The 17006-nt window shown below is 36.7% G+C and overlaps 1 protein-coding gene across 13 annotated transcripts in view; it reads left to right on the top strand.

The window, feature by feature from the left end:
- Positions 1-17006, top strand: part of PCM1 (pericentriolar material 1) — a 78328-nt gene that overhangs the window by 28733 nt on the left and 32589 nt on the right. For 9 of the 13 annotated variants that reach the window (XM_077772358.1, XM_077772396.1, XM_077772376.1 and 6 more), the window contains 12 exons: positions 509-666; positions 784-1022; positions 2151-2305; positions 2450-2579; positions 3639-3779; positions 4279-4469; positions 6352-6555; positions 7844-8063; positions 8168-8313; positions 8828-9018; positions 11316-11487; positions 14083-14441. In XM_077772358.1, coding sequence (XP_077628484.1) covers positions 509-666; positions 784-1022; positions 2151-2305; positions 2450-2579; positions 3639-3779; positions 4279-4469; positions 6352-6555; positions 7844-8063; positions 8168-8313; positions 8828-9018; positions 11316-11487; positions 14083-14441 — 2306 coding nt within the window. The remainder of the gene's footprint in view (positions 1-508; positions 667-783; positions 1023-2150; positions 2306-2449; positions 2580-3638; positions 3780-4278; positions 4470-6351; positions 6556-7843; positions 8064-8167; positions 8314-8827; positions 9019-11315; positions 11488-14082; positions 14442-17006) is intronic. The other 4 variants (XM_077772388.1, XM_077772366.1, XM_077772424.1 and 1 more) reach the window with 1 other exon arrangement.

Below are 17006 nucleotides of genomic sequence, written 5' to 3'. Positions count from 1 at the left end.
GGTAAACTATAAGAAGTATCTTAACAGTTTCCTACCTCTCTATTTTTAGGTATAATTTTGATTTTTTTGGATGTTTTTCTTCCTAAATTTCCAAATAGCAGACATTTACGAAAAGCAAGAGCCACTTATTCAAAGTATGAATTTAAGGGGTCCTTGGGTGGCTCAGTCGGTTGAGCGTCCAACTTCGGCTCAGGTCACGATCTCACGGCTCGTGGGTTTGAGCCCCACATCGGGCTCTGTGCTGACAGCTCAGAGCCTGGAGCCTGTTTCAGATTCTGTGTCTCCCTCTCTCTCTCTGACCATCCCCTGCTCACATTGTCTCTCTCTCTCTCTTTCTCTCTCTCAGAAATAAACATTAAAAAAATTTTTTTTAAATTGCAGTTTGAGTTTAAATGGAGAAATAGCCAGTGATGTTCATAGTTGGGAATTATCAGCAGTTCTAAAACTTTGAAAATTCATTCATTCATTCATTCATTTAAATAACATCAGGCTGTTTTCTTTCTTTTAGAAATCCACAAGTAGCTGCCACTTGGAATGAAGTAAATAGTAATTCTAATGCACAGTGTGTTTCTAATAATAGAGAGGGGAGATCAGTCAATTCTAATTGTGAAATTAACAACAGATCTGCTACCAACATGAGGGCTGTAAACATGCCTCCTTCTTTAGGTATGATTGGCTCCTGACCATAATTTTGACATATTGTTTTTTTCTAAGTGGATTTTATTTCATTAGTACTGTTTTTAAGCTTATTCAGTTACTGATTTCAATGATACATGCTTCCAGCAGATTGTCACTATAATAGAGAAGGAGAACAGGGGATTCATGTTGCACAAGGTGAAGATGATGAGGAAGAGGAGGAAGAAGCAGAAGACGAGGGAGTCAGTGGGGCTTCATTAACTAGTCATAGGAGCAGTCTGGTTGATGAGGCTCCAGAAGATGCTGAATTTGAACAGAAGATCAGTAGACTTATGGCTGCAAAACAGAAACTTAGACAGTTACAGGATCTTGTTGCCATGGTACAGGTAAATACTGCTTGATTTGTTTTAAAAGAATTGTGTGTGAAAACAATAATTCTTGAAATAATTCTTGAGTCAGTTACTTACTTTTAGTGTTGAAGTTGATGTCATTCAGTTGTTCAGGCGCGCTCTCATGGCCTTCTAAGATTTCCGGCAGTTTTGTACTTTTTCCTGAACTTTAATTTTTCCACTTTTTATTATGTGGAAGGCCTCATGATGCAGCTTCTCTGTTCTTGTGTCCCAACTCAGTTTCTTTGAAGTCTTCTTATCCATACTAGTAATGAATTAGGTTAGTTTTTAGATGAATGAGAAGACCAGATAACACCCATCTACAAACTTAAAATTGACTAGCCAGTTTTATAATTGAGCTGACTCAATTTATAGTCAGCACTAACTCTTTAAGGTTTTATTAAAACGATATTTCCAAAGATTAAAGTTTCAGTTGAGGTCTTCAGAGAAAACATGGGTAAGTATAAAAATATGTAGAATTAAATGTTTTTTAAGAAAATGCAGTAGTTCACCCCCAGAAACCACACCCCCCATGCCTTAATAAGTACATTGATTTAAACGTGAGTTGTTTTTCCAGTAGTTAATGACAGATGTGAGATATTCTCCTTAGTTTTTGTATTATGGCCTATTGGCCCTGGTTTGGCAAACTAAATACTAAAGTGAGGGAATAGAAAATTTTAAACTAGTGACAGTGGACATTGATTATGTGAAATTGTTAATGTAAAAGTTACATTTTTTAAGAAAAATTATCTAGTATTAAGAGTTCCAGATCTGATAGTGTGTTTTTGATCTTTTTCATATTCTTTGCAAAGCTTTTCTTTGATAGCTCAGTATCTGGTCAAAATAAGAAAAGGCAATTTAATGTTTGTCATTACTGGGTAATTGGCAATTCACATTATGAGTGTACTGTTTTGTTGTTCACATTATGAGTGTACTTTTTTGTTGTTTTAGTACTTCTTTTCTTGCAAATGGTAGAGGATGAACTTCAGTTTTCTCTAAAAACCATGTACTTAACCTACTGCTTTAATTTTTATATTACGTAGATTTTACAGAATAGTGGTATTTAAGGTACGCATTGGATAATGTTTTTATAGATATCAAGATTATTTTAATGATGTTTTTTAGGATGATGATGCAACAGATCAAGGGGTTATCTCTGCCAGTACTTCAAATTTGGATGATTTCTACCCAACAGAAGAAGACAACAAACAAAATGCAAATAACACTAGAGGAAATACCAATAAAACACAGAAAGATGCTGGCATAAATGAAAAGGCAAGGTATGTTAAGCTCAGGGCCTTCACTTAATAAAAATTTAGTGCTTTTTATAGAGAAGGCACTTGGCTAGGTACTGTATTACATCATGCTTAATGCTATCATCAGATTTATTGGAGTCTGCAAATATAATGTCAATTTAATTACAGAGAGAAATTTTATGAGGCTAAACTGCAGCAGCAACAGAGAGAGCTCAAACAGTTGCAGGAAGAAAGAAAGAAACTGATTGAGATTCAAGAGAAAATTCAAGCATTGCAAAAGGCATGTCCTGACCTACAGGTAATTAAGAACTTTGTTTTCCCCATTTGTGTGAAAAAAGATGTTTAAAACCTAATGTCATTTAAAAGTACTCTGTCTTTTTCTGGTACTGATGTAACATTACATTTTCTGGTAACATTTATATCAGTTTTTTGATTAATGAAATGGATGAACTAATGAAAGGGGTTAAGGGTCTACAATTACATTGTGAAAGATAGCACATAGGAGTTGACTTTGATTACTTTGATTTTTTTCATTTGGGTTAGGCAGCTTTAGATTCAGAACATGAGTGTTAATAACTCTTACATTATTCTGGTTTGAGCTTTGCCTTTAAGGGATTAGCGTTTACATCTTTTCTTGCCTTAAATTATATAATAAAGCCCTTAAACCATCATGATTAAGGAAATTAATTAAAATACTTTATCTGTAGTTTGCTTATTAAATAGTATATGTATGGATCTTTGAACTAGAATGGAGAATGAGCAAACTTTGACCAGGTAATCAGGAGTGGGAATAAGGTTGATGCAAGAAGGGAGTACCAGTTCTTTTTGAGATTTTTCTTAAAATGTTTTGGTTACCTTTATTTAGTCAGGTTTGTTTTCATAGAAAGGGAAACACATCAAATGATGTTTCTTTGTAACTTTATTTTCTAACCTCTTCTACCTTATCTAATCATGTTTCCCTTCTCCATCATCTAAATAAGAAAGGGAAACATATCAAATGATGTTTATTTATAACTGTTTATTTCCTAACCTTTTCCACCTTACCTCATCCTTTTTCCCTTCTTCATAGTCTAAATAATATCCAGAGAGATACATACTGGAGTTGGGCTGAGTATATGAAATTTTTACGGTAACATTTTATTCTTGTTTCTGTTGTTCCTGAGGGTTGGCTGCTACTCATCAGCTTTATCCTGTGTTTTCATCTTTGTTTTCTTTGGATCATGATGTCATTTGAGGTCTGATAATAACAAATTAAATATAGCACTAGAGCCCCAGTGGAATGGTAAAATAACTGCTTTTATGAAATTAACACAGTTGCTTTAATTCCTCATAATAGTTTTTACTAATCCTTTTTTAGCTGTCAGCCACTAGTTCGGGTAATTGTCCCACAAAAAAATATATCCCAGCTGTTACTTCAACCCCAGCTGTTAATGGAAATGAAACCAGTACAAGCAGATCTGGTTTTGAGCCTGAAGATCCTTCAGTAGTAGATAATGAGGTATCGTATATTGTACCTGTTCCCAAGTCTTACATCACGTCTTACAGAAAACTGAATATCTGTGGAACATGTTTTTAAAAGCAGCCTGTTTTTGTCTTTTGGTGTTTTTTCCCCCAAAAGTAATTAAGTTGGGATTTTTTCAAAATAATCTTGTTCTTTATTAGCAAATATTTAGCAGAATTATATTTAAGGGGTAGTTGCATTGAACAGTAATCATTTCAGTTAGAAAGACCTATTCTTTTCCATTTTATTTATATGCGATTTGTAGAAAACATCGTAACTTTAAATAGTTGACAAAGTGTATTTGGCTACTACTTGTTTTCATTAAGGATTAATGATAATAAGAAAGTTTCTTCTTATCACAAAAGTATATTTTAACTTTGGATATCTTAGTGTAAAAAGGATAGGGGGGGAATAGAACTCTTTGTCTTCTATTCTTTAAGGCTAAAACAAATCCAAGTATATGATACTAACTTGACTGTGACTTTTAAAATAACAGCTGTGGTCAGAAATGCGAAGACATGAGATGTTAAGGGAAGAGCTAAGACAGAGAAGAAAGCAGCTTGAAGCTCTGATGGCCGAACATCAGAGGAGGCAAGGGCTAACTGACACTACATCTCCAGTGGCTGTTTCACTGAGAAGCGATGGATCTGAGAACCTGTGCACTCCTCAGCAGAGTAGAACAGAAAAGTAAGAGCAGTGTTTTAGTTTTTTATTTAACTTTACCTGCCTAGGGCAGCTTCATTTCCCCTCTCAGCACACATCTACAGTTTCCTGGAGGCTAGTGTTTAAGCATCACCTAAGTGGTTCAGTTTAACTAAATCCAGCTGTTTCCTGTTCTAACTTCTCATAGCATCACTTCTTTTTTTGTAAATAACTAAGGCACTTGGTCAAATAGTGATACAGATTTTCTTGAGCGTGTAAGCCTTATTTTTTTAGTTAACATTTTAGGCTTATAAAAGTGAAATGTTTGTTACTTATCAGGCTAGAAATGAGCACATTTTTACTTAAAAATCTCCTGTCTGTTTACAATTTCCTAAGGATTAGGAAAGGTTTTATTATATGAAACATTTAGATTTTAGGGTTTACATTTGAAATTTCCATATTTAGAATATTTCTTAAAATATCAGCTATCTGTAAGATGGGTTAGTTATCATATAGGAGTATTCAGATCCAACTTTTTTTTAATTTATTTATCTTAAAATTTATTATCTATTTATTTTTTGAGCGCAAGCAGGGGATGGTTAGAGAGGGAGAGAGAGAATTCCAAGCAGACTCCACACAGTCAGAGTGGAGCTTGATGTGGGTCTCAAACTCACAAACCGTGAGATCGCAACCAGAGCTGAAATCAAGAGTCAGATGCTTAATTGAGCCACCCAGGTGCCCCTCAGAACTAACATTTTGAAATTCAAGTTTGTTGGGATCTTACCTTTTGATATCCTCAGATGGCATTTCTGGAACTTTGCACCAAACCTTATTCTCTTCCTCTTAGAAGAACTTTTCCTGTTTTGAAGTCCCAAAATATACTTTATTTATCAGATTATATCTCTGGTACTTTTTTTCTGTTCTGAGTACCACACATCTGAACTTTAGAAAAGTTACTTAGATAGATTTGATAAGCATCTAGGCTTGGGAACCATGGCTCTAGAATTGTGGTCTCCAGGGTTGCCTGGATGGCTCAGTTGGTTAAGTATCTGATTCTTGATCTCCACTCAGGTCATAACCTCATGGTTCATGAGTTTGAGTCCCGTGTTGGGCTCTCTGCTGACAATGTGGAGCCTGCTTGGAATTCTCTCTCTGTCCCTCCCTGTGTGTGTTTTCTCTCTCTCCCTCTCTCTCATTCTCTTTCTCTTTCTCTCTCTAACTAAGTAAACTTAAATTAAAAAGTATGGGGACCCCTGGGTGGCTCAGTCGGTTAACCCTGGAGCCTGTTTCAGATTCTGTATCTCCCTCTCTGACCCTCCCCTGCTCATGCTGTCTCCCTCTCTCTCTCAAAAATAAATATAACATTAAAAAATTTTTTTAAAAAATGTATAGAATTGTGCTTTACAGTATGGCAGCTGCTGCATTGCCTATACCTATGTAAATGAAAAGTAAATAAAACTAATATCTCGTTTTCTCAGTCCATACCAGCCACATTTTAAATGCTCATTAGCAGTGTGTGCCTAGTGTTTACTGTACTGGATCCACGTACATAGATCATTACTGCTGTTACAGAAAGTTCTTTTGGAGAGCTCTGATCTAGAAAACTGTCACTCAAGGAAAAGTTAAAAATTGAAGGGCCTTTAATTTAGGAAAAAATATTCCAGGGGTTATGATTACTGTTTTAATTTATTTGAAGGATTGTTTTGTGGAAGGCAGAGTAAACATACTCTGTATAACAGCAGTGGAAAGAATACCACTCATCTTACTACTATGATTAAGTGAAATTGTATAGATAAGCACTTCTGTGCTTCTATGTAAGCATACTCACATATGTACATATATGGTACAATGTCTGGCACATAGTAGATGGTAAGGTATTTAGCTAATCTCCAGAATGGCCTCTTATTTTTTGTCTCTTAATCTCTAGAACAATGGCAACTTGGGGAGGTTCTACTCAGTGTGCACTAGATGAAGAAGGAGATGAAGATGGTTACCTTTCTGAAGGAATTGTTCGGACAGATGAAGAGGAGGAAGAAGAAGAGCAAGATGCCAGTTCCAATGATAACTTTTCTATGTATCCTCCTAACAGCATGAATCATAACTCTTATAATGTAAAAGAAACTAAGAATAGGTTAGTTTCACGGTTTTAACTTTTTGCCTGATTCCTGACATCTTACATCTTTGTGACTCTGAGTGCTTCTCTGATTCTCTGAGCAGAGTGTCTTATAATCCAATTCAATTCTGACACTAACTACTTAGAATTAGGGTAGATGCCACAAGTCAAGGGCTCAGTCCCACAAGATGGCCCTCATTTTGGATGCCAGTTGCAATCCCAAGTCTCCATGTGCTCACACTTCTGTCTGACTTTGCCAGAAATTTGGGCGTTCCCACAAGCCCTGTCTAGGTTTCATAATTTTCTGGAACAACTCATGAACTCAGAAAAATACGTTTACTTGCATATACAAAGGGCACAACTCAGGAGTGAGCCAAATGGAAGAGATGGTGCAGGCAAGGAATGGGTGGGGCACGGGGTCAGAGCTTCCGTGTCCTCTGGGTGCGCCACCCTCCCAGCACTGCAATGTGGTCACCAGCCCAGAAGCTCTCCTAACCAGCTTGGTAAGGGGATTTTGTGGAAGTTTCCTTACATAGTTACAACTGTTGAAATCATCAACCATTGCCGATTAAACTCAATCTTTAGCCCCTCCTCCCTCTCTTGAAGTTGGAGGTGGGGCTGAAAGTTCTAACCCTGTAAACACCTGGTTGATTTTTCTAGTGACTGGCCCTTATCGTAAAGCTATCTAGTGCCTGCCAAGCGTCATTAGCTATGGTTGAGTGAATAGCAAAGACCTACCTCTCAGGAGTTGCCAAGGGTTTGGGAGTTCTATGCTGGGCACCTGGGATAAAGACCAAATATATTTTTTATTGTACCATAATTGCCAGTGTAGATCCCAACTAGACCGGGTCAAGATTCATAAGCTTTGATCTTTGCTCCTGTTTGGGGGAGTTAAGCAAAACTTAAAATCATAGATTTGTTATTTCTAACAGTGAAAAATGTTTCATGAATAAAAGATGGTTAAGTAGTTCCACTTGATGGAATATCATGTGGCTAAGTTTAAAGCATGAAGAATGGAAAAATGTTTGTAATAAAATGTTCATTTTGCAGAATATAGGATTACATGGACACTTCAGTGTAAAACCTAAGTAAAAAAGGTGGAAAAAAGTTAAAAATGATAATTGCACAAGGCTAGAAAATTGAAATTCCCTTTCTCCCTCCCTCCCCCTCCCCCTCATTTTCTGTACTTTTTAAGCCCTTTGAATTTAAACTTTGATCTTAAGAAAATACTGCTCTTGATTTTTTTGCCGGATTTTAAAAACTGCACAATTACATATGATCACCTAATGCTTTAAATCTGTGGTAGGTGGAAGAACAGTCGCCCTTTTTCAGCAGACGGAAATTACCGTCCCTTAGCCAAGACGAGACAGCAGAATATCAGCATGCAGCGCCAGGAAAACCTTCGCTGGATGTCAGAACTGTCTTATGTGGAGGAGAAAGAACAGTGGCAAGAACAAATTAATCAGCTAAAGAAACAGCTGGATTTCAGTGTCAATATTTGTCAGACTTTGATGCAAGACCAGCAGGTAAAGGTTACTACGAAAGTCATTTGTTTTTTTTCTTGATTCTAAAACAGTGCCAATTTTTCTCAAGTCATCAGTAACTGTTAGGACGTTTTTTTTTTCCTTAGACGTTATCTTGTCTGCTACAGACTCTTCTTACGGGTCCTTACAGTGTTATGCCCAGCAATGTTGCATCTCCTCAAGTACACCTCATAATGCACCAGTTGAACCAGTGCTACACTCAGCTCACGTGGCAACAGAGTAATGTGCAAAGGTAATCTGTTTTTAGCAGCAGTAGATATGCCCGGAAAATGCTAAAATGGAGCAAGTGTTTTCTAGTTATCTTCTGGGAGAAAAGGGCACGAGCAAAATTGGACATTCAGACATTCTCAGTATCTGAGGATTTTATAAACAGTGACTTGCGCTATGTTCCTTTTTAATACCATAGACTTGTTTTTAAAAATTTTTAGTGTTTGACTTTATACTTCTATTAGGTGAATTGCATGCTGTGTAAATTATACCTCTTTGAAGCTTTCAGCATCAAAAATCTGTGAGTTTCTTAGAGTTCTACTTACTGTCTGATCGAAGTGGTAAGTGTAGTTCTTGTCCCAAAGGCCAGGTTACGGAAGTAAGCCTGCAGGACGCCACTGTTTGCTGTCACTGTCCAAACAGTCCATTTCTTCTGCATGTTTTTGAATCACTTTTTATATGTATTATCTCTAAATGTGCTTTAAACAGAAGATAATATAACTGATTTGTAAGTTAACTGACTTCTTAAATATTTATAGGTTGAAACAAATGCTAAATGAACTTTTGCGCCAACACAGTCAGCACCCAGAGAAACCCGGAAGCAAGGAGAGAGGCAGCGGTGCATCACACACGTCTTCTCCCAGTTTATTTTGTCCTTTTAGCTTTCCCTCGCAGCCTGTAAATCTGTTTAACCTTCCCGGGTTTACTAATTTGTCATCATTTGCACCAGGTAAGTGACTCCAAACTTGAAAGGAAAATAAATGCCAAGTGTTCAGGAATACAGTTTGTCTCTTGCGTGGGTTTTTATCATTCTTTTTTGATGTTGCAAAGAAAGTTACGAACTCGTCTTTGTTGATTTTTTATGGTGAAAAACTTTAAATGGTTGCTAATGAAATTAAGTAAACTACATATGAAGATTGCTTAGTCTTACACCTTTGAATTACTTAGCAACCATTTACTAAGGAGAGGGGGAATGAGGCTCTCCCATGATTGCCGCACACCAGGCACTGTGTAGAGCGTAAGGAGAATAAAGATGACTGAAGCGGTGTTCTGGTGTTCTTCTAGAGGAGCTGCATGTCTTGGTAGGGAGATTCACTCCTAGACTGAAGCTTAGCTTATGCTTGGATTGAATTTTACTTAGCTTAGCCTTTTATTCAGGCTCTTTTTCTGCACCCATTATGTTTCAGATACCAAATAAATGACTGGGATTCAAATGCGTAGAACTAATGTTTTGCTTTTTTTTTTTTTTTTAAATGTTTTTTAAGTTTATTTATTTATTATGAGAGAGAATGCAAGTGAGGAAGGAGGGGCAGAGAGCAAGGGGAGAGAGAATCCCAAACAGTCTTCACGCTATCAGCACAGAGCCCAATGTGGGGCTTGAACTCACGAAACTGTGAGATCATTACCTGAGCCGAAACCAAGAGTCAGGTGCCTAACTGATGGAACCACCCAGGCACCCCTAGGTATAACTAATGTTTAAAGTAATTTAGAGTAGTGAGGAAGCTCGGGGTGTCAGGTGGCCAGCACAGTGCTATGTCTGCTATAGCAGTGATGCAAATGAGGTAAGGAGTCTACTCTTCTTTGGGGCAAGAAATGGTCAACAAGTTTTGTTTGTTTTTGGTGTTTTTTTTTTTTCTGCAGAAGGCATGTTATTTAAAGAATGAGCACCATTTATTTCCAGGGAGATTAGAGAGGAAAGGGTTTTCTAATCAGTGGGACCACTTAGAATTACAAAGCAGTGAAACAGTGGATCATGGGGGGAATTTAGAAGTTATTAAGTTTGATTCATGTTTAGGACCATCACAGGGGAAGAGTAATTGATGTGGCTGGAGAGCAGCAGAGGCCTTCTGTGCTGTACAAAGAAGCTTGGACTTTCTGTGGCCTATCAGAAGGGCCAGGAAGGATTTTGAGCATGGTGTTAGCATGAGATTTTTATTTTAGGAAGATGATACTAGTGATAGTGTTGCAGAAATTGGAGATAGGAGCTTAAGAGTATTGCTGGTGAATAGAAAATTGAAGGCTGTTGCAGTAATATTAGAGAAAGAATGATGGCGTGATCTAAGGCATTGGCAGGAGGGGCCCAGAACCAGGAGTACTTCAGAAGACGTTCTGGAGGTAGAATATATTAGCTTAGATGTGGTGCGTTGTGAAGGAGGTGGACTTGAAGGTGTTTGCCAGTGAATATAGAGGAGAAAAGGATTTGGAGGGCTGGAGGGCTTTGTGAATATAAATAAATAAAAACAGCAGTGTATTTTCTTAGCACGATTATAAAAACAATGGCATTAACAAATTTAACAAGTGCTTTAGTTCTTGAGTATTAATATTGGCAACAAATGTTTTTTGAGTACATTTTTAAGTAATATAATATAAAAAATTGCACATGTAAGTCCTTTGCAGTAATATCCGTCATTACCAGTGTCACCTCTGGGTGAAGACTATTCTTTCTTCACAAAGTAATTTTGCGAAGCCTTTTCTCACCCCTTTCTCTCCCCAAGTTGTTAGTATCCCCCTCAAATATATCTGATACAGCACTGTATGATAAAAACCTAGTTATATTCTACTTTCCCAGTTGAATTAGAGTGGAAAGAATAGAAGCTTTGGAGTTGTGCAGACCTGAGATCTGAACTGTTCTTTCATCTACTAGCCTTTTAATCTCTGAGCTGATTTTCTCCCTGGTAAAATTACTATAATAACCTGTCATGATGTTTTGATCATTAAACGAAGTAACAGATAAATAAATGCCTACAGTAGAGTCCAGTACCCGGTAATTTGATAAAGGTCAGGTACTATTATATCTAACTTTTAGCTCTGAAGGGTGAGGATCCTTATCCATCTTTGTATCACCAATGCAGAAAACCCCGTGGGCTGAGCTATATAAAGAGTGATTGAACAAATGAACGTTAATGTAATAGTTTTTTGTTTTGGCGGATTTGAGTGGCACATTTAACTAAAAGTGTCTTTTAATTTCATGTTAAGGTTTCCAGGCACTTCTTTGTTGTTGTCTTATCCACTGCTTTTATTTATTAGGTATGAATTTCAGCCCTTTATTTCCTTCTAATTTTGGAGATTTTTCTCAGAATATTTCTACACCTACTGAACAGCAGCAACCATTAGCCCAGAATTCTTCAGGGAAAACAGAATATATGGCTTTTCCAAAACCTTTTGAAAGCAATTCTTCTATCGGAGCAGAAAAACCAAGGTACTTGATTGTGAACATAATCCATTATTTTCTTAAATGTCGCTTTTGTGATTACATCTAATTATACATAATTTGAAAACAGAATTAGGCAGTCTGCTTCTGTTGTTTGGCTTGTTAGCATTGGGATTGTGAAACTGATAATCTTACCAGGTCATCTCTCGGGCATACATCTGCCACTATCCCTGGTATCATGGTTTTGATCAGAGTGTCCTGTGAAATCCATTTTGGAAGGATAAGATGTGACCCATACAGTGTCTTTTGCCTGGATTTGCTATCTCTCTTTAAGTTCACTTTAGGACTAGAAACTAATATATACTACTAGATGATAGCTGTAAAGTGATAGCTCCTTGATTCATAGCTTCTAGTTAGAATAAATTCTTAAGATCTATCTAGATGTAATGTAGAGTACTATTAGATCAGTGATATATGGTATTAGTCACAGTCAGGATATCTTTTTCTGTTTCTCAGTATTCTACATATATATTTTTTCAATGTTAATATTTTTTAATACAGTAGTCTTCGCAAATAAAACTTTTGACTCAAATAGTATAAAAGACTATACTTGGGTTGAGTCTGGTTAATCTTTCATATTTTTGTAGCTGTTTTTCATGTGTGTGTTAATCTGGAAAATGATTTTGATAGCCAGCTGGTAAAAATAGCCTTTTTATGTTACTCTTATTTATTCAGAAAAAAACTTTTTAGAAAGATGAAAACTTAGAGGTCAATTCAGCATAGTATTTTTTCTATAAAGGATCTTGGATTTTGTCTTTCTTAGCCCTTTACAACTAGAAAATTCACATTCTTTTTTAGTTATGGACTGGGGATGTCATGGGTTCTTAAATAAGTATTTTGACACTTTATTAAATCATGGATTTTTTTATGTGATTAAACAAAAACTCCTAGAATTCAACTTTTTATTAGATTCTGGGAATCCTTTGGTTGACCTACTTTTTCTTTCCTCTGCTAACCATTTTTCCGCTTAAATGTCTTCTTGCTCTTTAAAATACCCCATCGTCAGAGCCTAACAGTGTTTAGGGCATAGTTGCCATTCGGAAATGATGGTTGAATGGATTTCCATCATAAGCAATAAATATTTACTCAAAGCTCTGGTGAATAGCTGTACTATTGGAAGGTCTTTACTTCATTACTATCCATATTTTATATATGACTGATAGTAAAAAAGGATGGATCTGGATATCTAACGTTATTTGAGATATTTGACCTACTTCAGATTAGACCTCATCTCCCAAAAATCTCAACTATTATAGGTAGGTTCCCTGAATTAAATGGCTGGAGATAACAAGAGGTCAGATGAAACATTGTAGTCTTGAGTTGGGGTCAGAAAACTTTTCCTACTCTAAAGGGCTTGATAATAAATACTGCAGACCATATAGTGCCTGTCGTAACCATATATTTCTGCCATTTTTGCACAAAAGCAGCCCAAAACCATATGAACAAGTGACTTTGTTCCAGTACTACTTTGTGTGTACTGAAATATGAAATTCATATAAGTTGTGTCACAAACTGTTTTACTTGAATTTTTTTCAACTATGTAAGAATATAAGAATCATTTTTGCTCCCAGGCATACAAAAACAGGCAGCAAGCTGAATTTGGCCTGCAGAGTGTAGGTTTGCTAACTTTTGTCTTAAGTTGAATCCTGTAGTTCAGTTTCCCAAGTCACATTCTTTGGAACACTGTGATAAAAAGGTTTGGACATCCTGCTGACTGTGTTTTCTTCTAAGACATTTGTAAAGCACATTGGCATGGTAAAATTTCTGAGAAATCCCGTAGACATGTTTAACTTTGCCTATTTTTTTAAACTTAGATGATCAACGAATACCTATTAATACATTAAAGAATGCCAGTGTTTAGCACACCATTAGAACTAAATGTGTGGAGGAGTAAATTACTAGTTGCATGGACAGTTGTTTCCACCAAATTCTAGTTCTTTTTGAACTGCTTAAAGTGACAGCAGATCCGTGTATGTTCCCAAACCTGGGAACAGCTCTTTCTCAGCTATTCCTGCACGTGTTTTGGTTTTTCCTTGTATGTCCCATCCTTTTTTTATTTTTATTTTTTATTTACTTATTTTGAGAGGATGCAAGTGAGTGAGGGGCAGAGAGAGAGAGAGAAAAAGAACGAACAGGCAAGCAAGCAAGAGGCTCAGGTGAAGGGGAACTCCTGTTCATCTGGAGAGGGACTTTTGCTTACCCGAAGCAGGCTAGTTCACCTGATGTGGGACTCGAACTCACAAACTATGAGATCATCATCTAAGCTGAAGTCAGATTGCTTAAACAGTTGAGCCACCCAGGCGCCCTTTTTATTTTTCTTTCCCACTCTTTTTCTTCATGAATGCTAGATCTTTTGTTTGAGACTTTTGCTAATGAAAAGGATTTAATGAGAAGGGTCTAATATTAAAGTTCAAAGTAATTTAGTACATTAGCCTGCATAATATTTGCATATTTAGTTTATTTCTGTAAAAATGTTTTTATAGCCTGTTGATGTATTTACCTAAATCTAGTAAACTATATCGACAGTTTTCCAGTAAACATAGAAATCTGTTGTACCTATAAAAATTTATTTTCATTGATAAGGAATCAAAAACAGCCTGAAGAGGAGGTGGAGAACAGTAGGACGCCATGGTCATACGACCAGGAAGGTGAGGTAGAAAAACCATTTATCAAGACTGGATTTCCAGTGTCTGTAGAGAAAACTACAAATAGTAATCGCAAAAATCAGTTAGAGAGCAGCCGGAGAAGACGCCAGTTTGATGAAGAGTCTTTAGAAAGCTTTAGCAGTATGCCTGATCCGGTAGATCCAACAACGGTAACTAAAACATTCAAGACCAGAAAAGCATCTGCACAGGCCAGCCTGGCATCTAAAGATAAAACTCCCAAGTCAAAGAATAAGAAAAGGCATTCTACTCAGCTGAAAAGCAGAGTTAAGAATATTGGTAAGTATTAAAATTTTTGTTTTGTTTTAAATGTTTTATTTATTTTGAGACAGAGAGCATGAGAGGAGGAGGGGCAGAGAGAGAGAGAGAGAGACACAGAATCCAAAGCAGGCTCCAGGCTCTGTGCTGACAGCTCAGAACCCACGAGCATGAGATCATGACCTGAGCCGAAGTCGGAGGCTTAACCGACTGAGCCACCCAGGCACCCCTTAAAATTTGTTGAATATGGATCAGTGTAAATGTTGGTAACTTTTGTGGCTAAATGGAGAGGCACTATTCTAAACCTACTTGAATAAAGTAACTTTTAGTCACTTTTAAATTTATAATAAAATTTATTAAGTGGTGGTTTTGTTTTTTTTTTTTAATGTTTTATTTCTGAGAGAGAGAGAGAGAGAGACGGTGTGAGCAAGGGAGGGTCAGAGAGAGAGGGAGACATAGAATCCGAAACAGGCTCCAGGCTCTTGAGTTATCTGTCAGCACAGAGACTGATGCAGGGCTCAAACCTATGAACCGTGAGATCATGACCTGAGCTGAAGTCGGACACTTAACTGACTGAGCCACGCAGGGGCCCCTCAAGTAGTGTTTAATGTAGCTATTTTAAGACATGGTATTTAATCTTTTTTGTGCTTCATAAAGCTTCTTATATTTCCTGTGTATATGGTTACCATTAGCTTTTGAAGATATTGTCCATATTTTGAAAGTTACTAAAAATTGCCAACATGCCCTACTAAAAATTGCTGAAATGCCCAAGTTTTACTGTAACTCTTTTTTAAATACTACGTCTTTTGTAGGATGGTGTCCTACATCCACCACTTTAGTTACATTATGACTTGTGGTTACATCCTTGATTGATTCGTTTAAAGAAATTTGGACTTGTAACTACATTGCATTCTTTGAATATCATAGATGAAACCACTTTTAAAAACAAGTTTGCTCTTCATCCTTTAGGAAATTACCCCTAGTTAATAAGGTAAAACATTAACCTCTGTTTATTGAATCTTGGTCATTGAGTATTAAAGTTATTAAAGTTCTAGTGGTATTAAAGTTATTAAAGTTATAGTGGTAACTGCATGCCACTTAACAAAAATAGATGTTCTATGATTTTTTAAGAATTTTACTCAAGTCTAGCTCTAGAATGTGGAATATTAAAGGATACTCCTTCAAGTTTTCAGGGAATGCTTTTTGGCTGTGGCTCTGAGATGTTCTAAGTTCAAGGAGATAGTATTTGGTGCTTAAGAACAAAGTATTTAAGGCATATAATCAGAAAAGTGAAAAATCACCATGCCCAGCTAACTCTGTCTCTTGGAAGCTCACAATACATGTAAGGATATGGAGGTCGTACGAAACCCTGTAGTAAAAATGCCCTTGTAAACGTTCACAGCATTCTTCTTCATCCTCTTGTGGTTAAAGAAACACTTGAGAACTCGGAAGAAAACTGTATGTAAGAAAGCACAGTGCTCCTTTATTTCATTTTGGTTCATCATGTGTCCTTCATGTCCTTGGCTTTTGCCACTACTCCCATCTGAAGAGTCTGATTTGATGACGAAACAAGCAAATTTGAACAGGGATGATATTTTTCTCTGCACACACGTTACCATCCTTGCAAATGTTTGCCCATTTATATAGGTTTGGGAGGAGCTGCTTTTATGTAGCATATTGGTCAGTGATTCAGGTGAATGAAATCCAACTACTCTGCTTTCTCCAAGATGATTCTTGGTGTCACTAGAGGGCATTTAAGTAGATAGATAATGAGCAATGGCTGTTGTTAGAGAGTGGTCCCTTGGTTGACCCAGTGAATGTTTTACTCTTTCTTACCTTGCTCCTACAAAAATGTTTTCTGTCATATGAATAAATGAAGAAACTTGAACGTTTATTTTCATTTTCTCATTAAGCCAGTTAATTTGAGTGTGCTAGGGTAGTGCTTCTTAAACTTTACTGTTTCTCCCTAGGAATCTTGTTTAAAAGCAGATGGATTCTGTCTGAGAGGGGACCCAAAGATCTGTATTTCTAACAAGTTCCCATGTGTTGTTGATCTTGGTTTGTGGACTTCACTTTGAGTAGCAGGTTCTTAGGGGACCCTTAAGCCAACTAGTGGCCATGTCTACCCAAGCTTAGAAATAATTGGTATATTCCTGTTTTGGAAACCCCTTTATTCTGAGGAATTAGGATTTTTGTATATGCAAGTTAGCTTTTTTGCTTTAGGGCAAAGACTGACATTCTGACCTATCTGCTCTCTTCTAAGTATAAAAATACTTGCCAAAAACGTATATACACATTTGTTTGGCAGGCATTTAAGACCATCTGTCAGTGAGAGCCCTACTTTAAGGCATACATACAAAAATAAGACTTGATAGTAGAATCTAACTAATACATGTAGAGTCAAACTAATAGGGAGCAAAATCAAATTAGTCAGCCAAACCCTTGCTGTTCAAAGTTTGAACCATGGACAGACATATCAGCACCACACAAATGAGTCCACATTGTTTTTCAGTTTGTCTTTTAACAAGATTCCAGATGTTTTAATATGAATATATGCCCACCAAAGTCTGAGAAGCACTGAGGTAG

The sequence above is a fragment of the Crocuta crocuta genome, unplaced genomic scaffold (assembly GCF_008692635.1).
Source record: "Crocuta crocuta isolate KB4526 unplaced genomic scaffold, BGI_CrCroc_1.0 scaffold140, whole genome shotgun sequence".
Lineage (NCBI taxonomy): Eukaryota > Metazoa > Chordata > Mammalia > Carnivora > Hyaenidae > Crocuta > Crocuta crocuta.
Note: the sequence above shows the minus strand (reverse complement) of the source record. Positions and strands in the feature narration are given on the sequence as shown.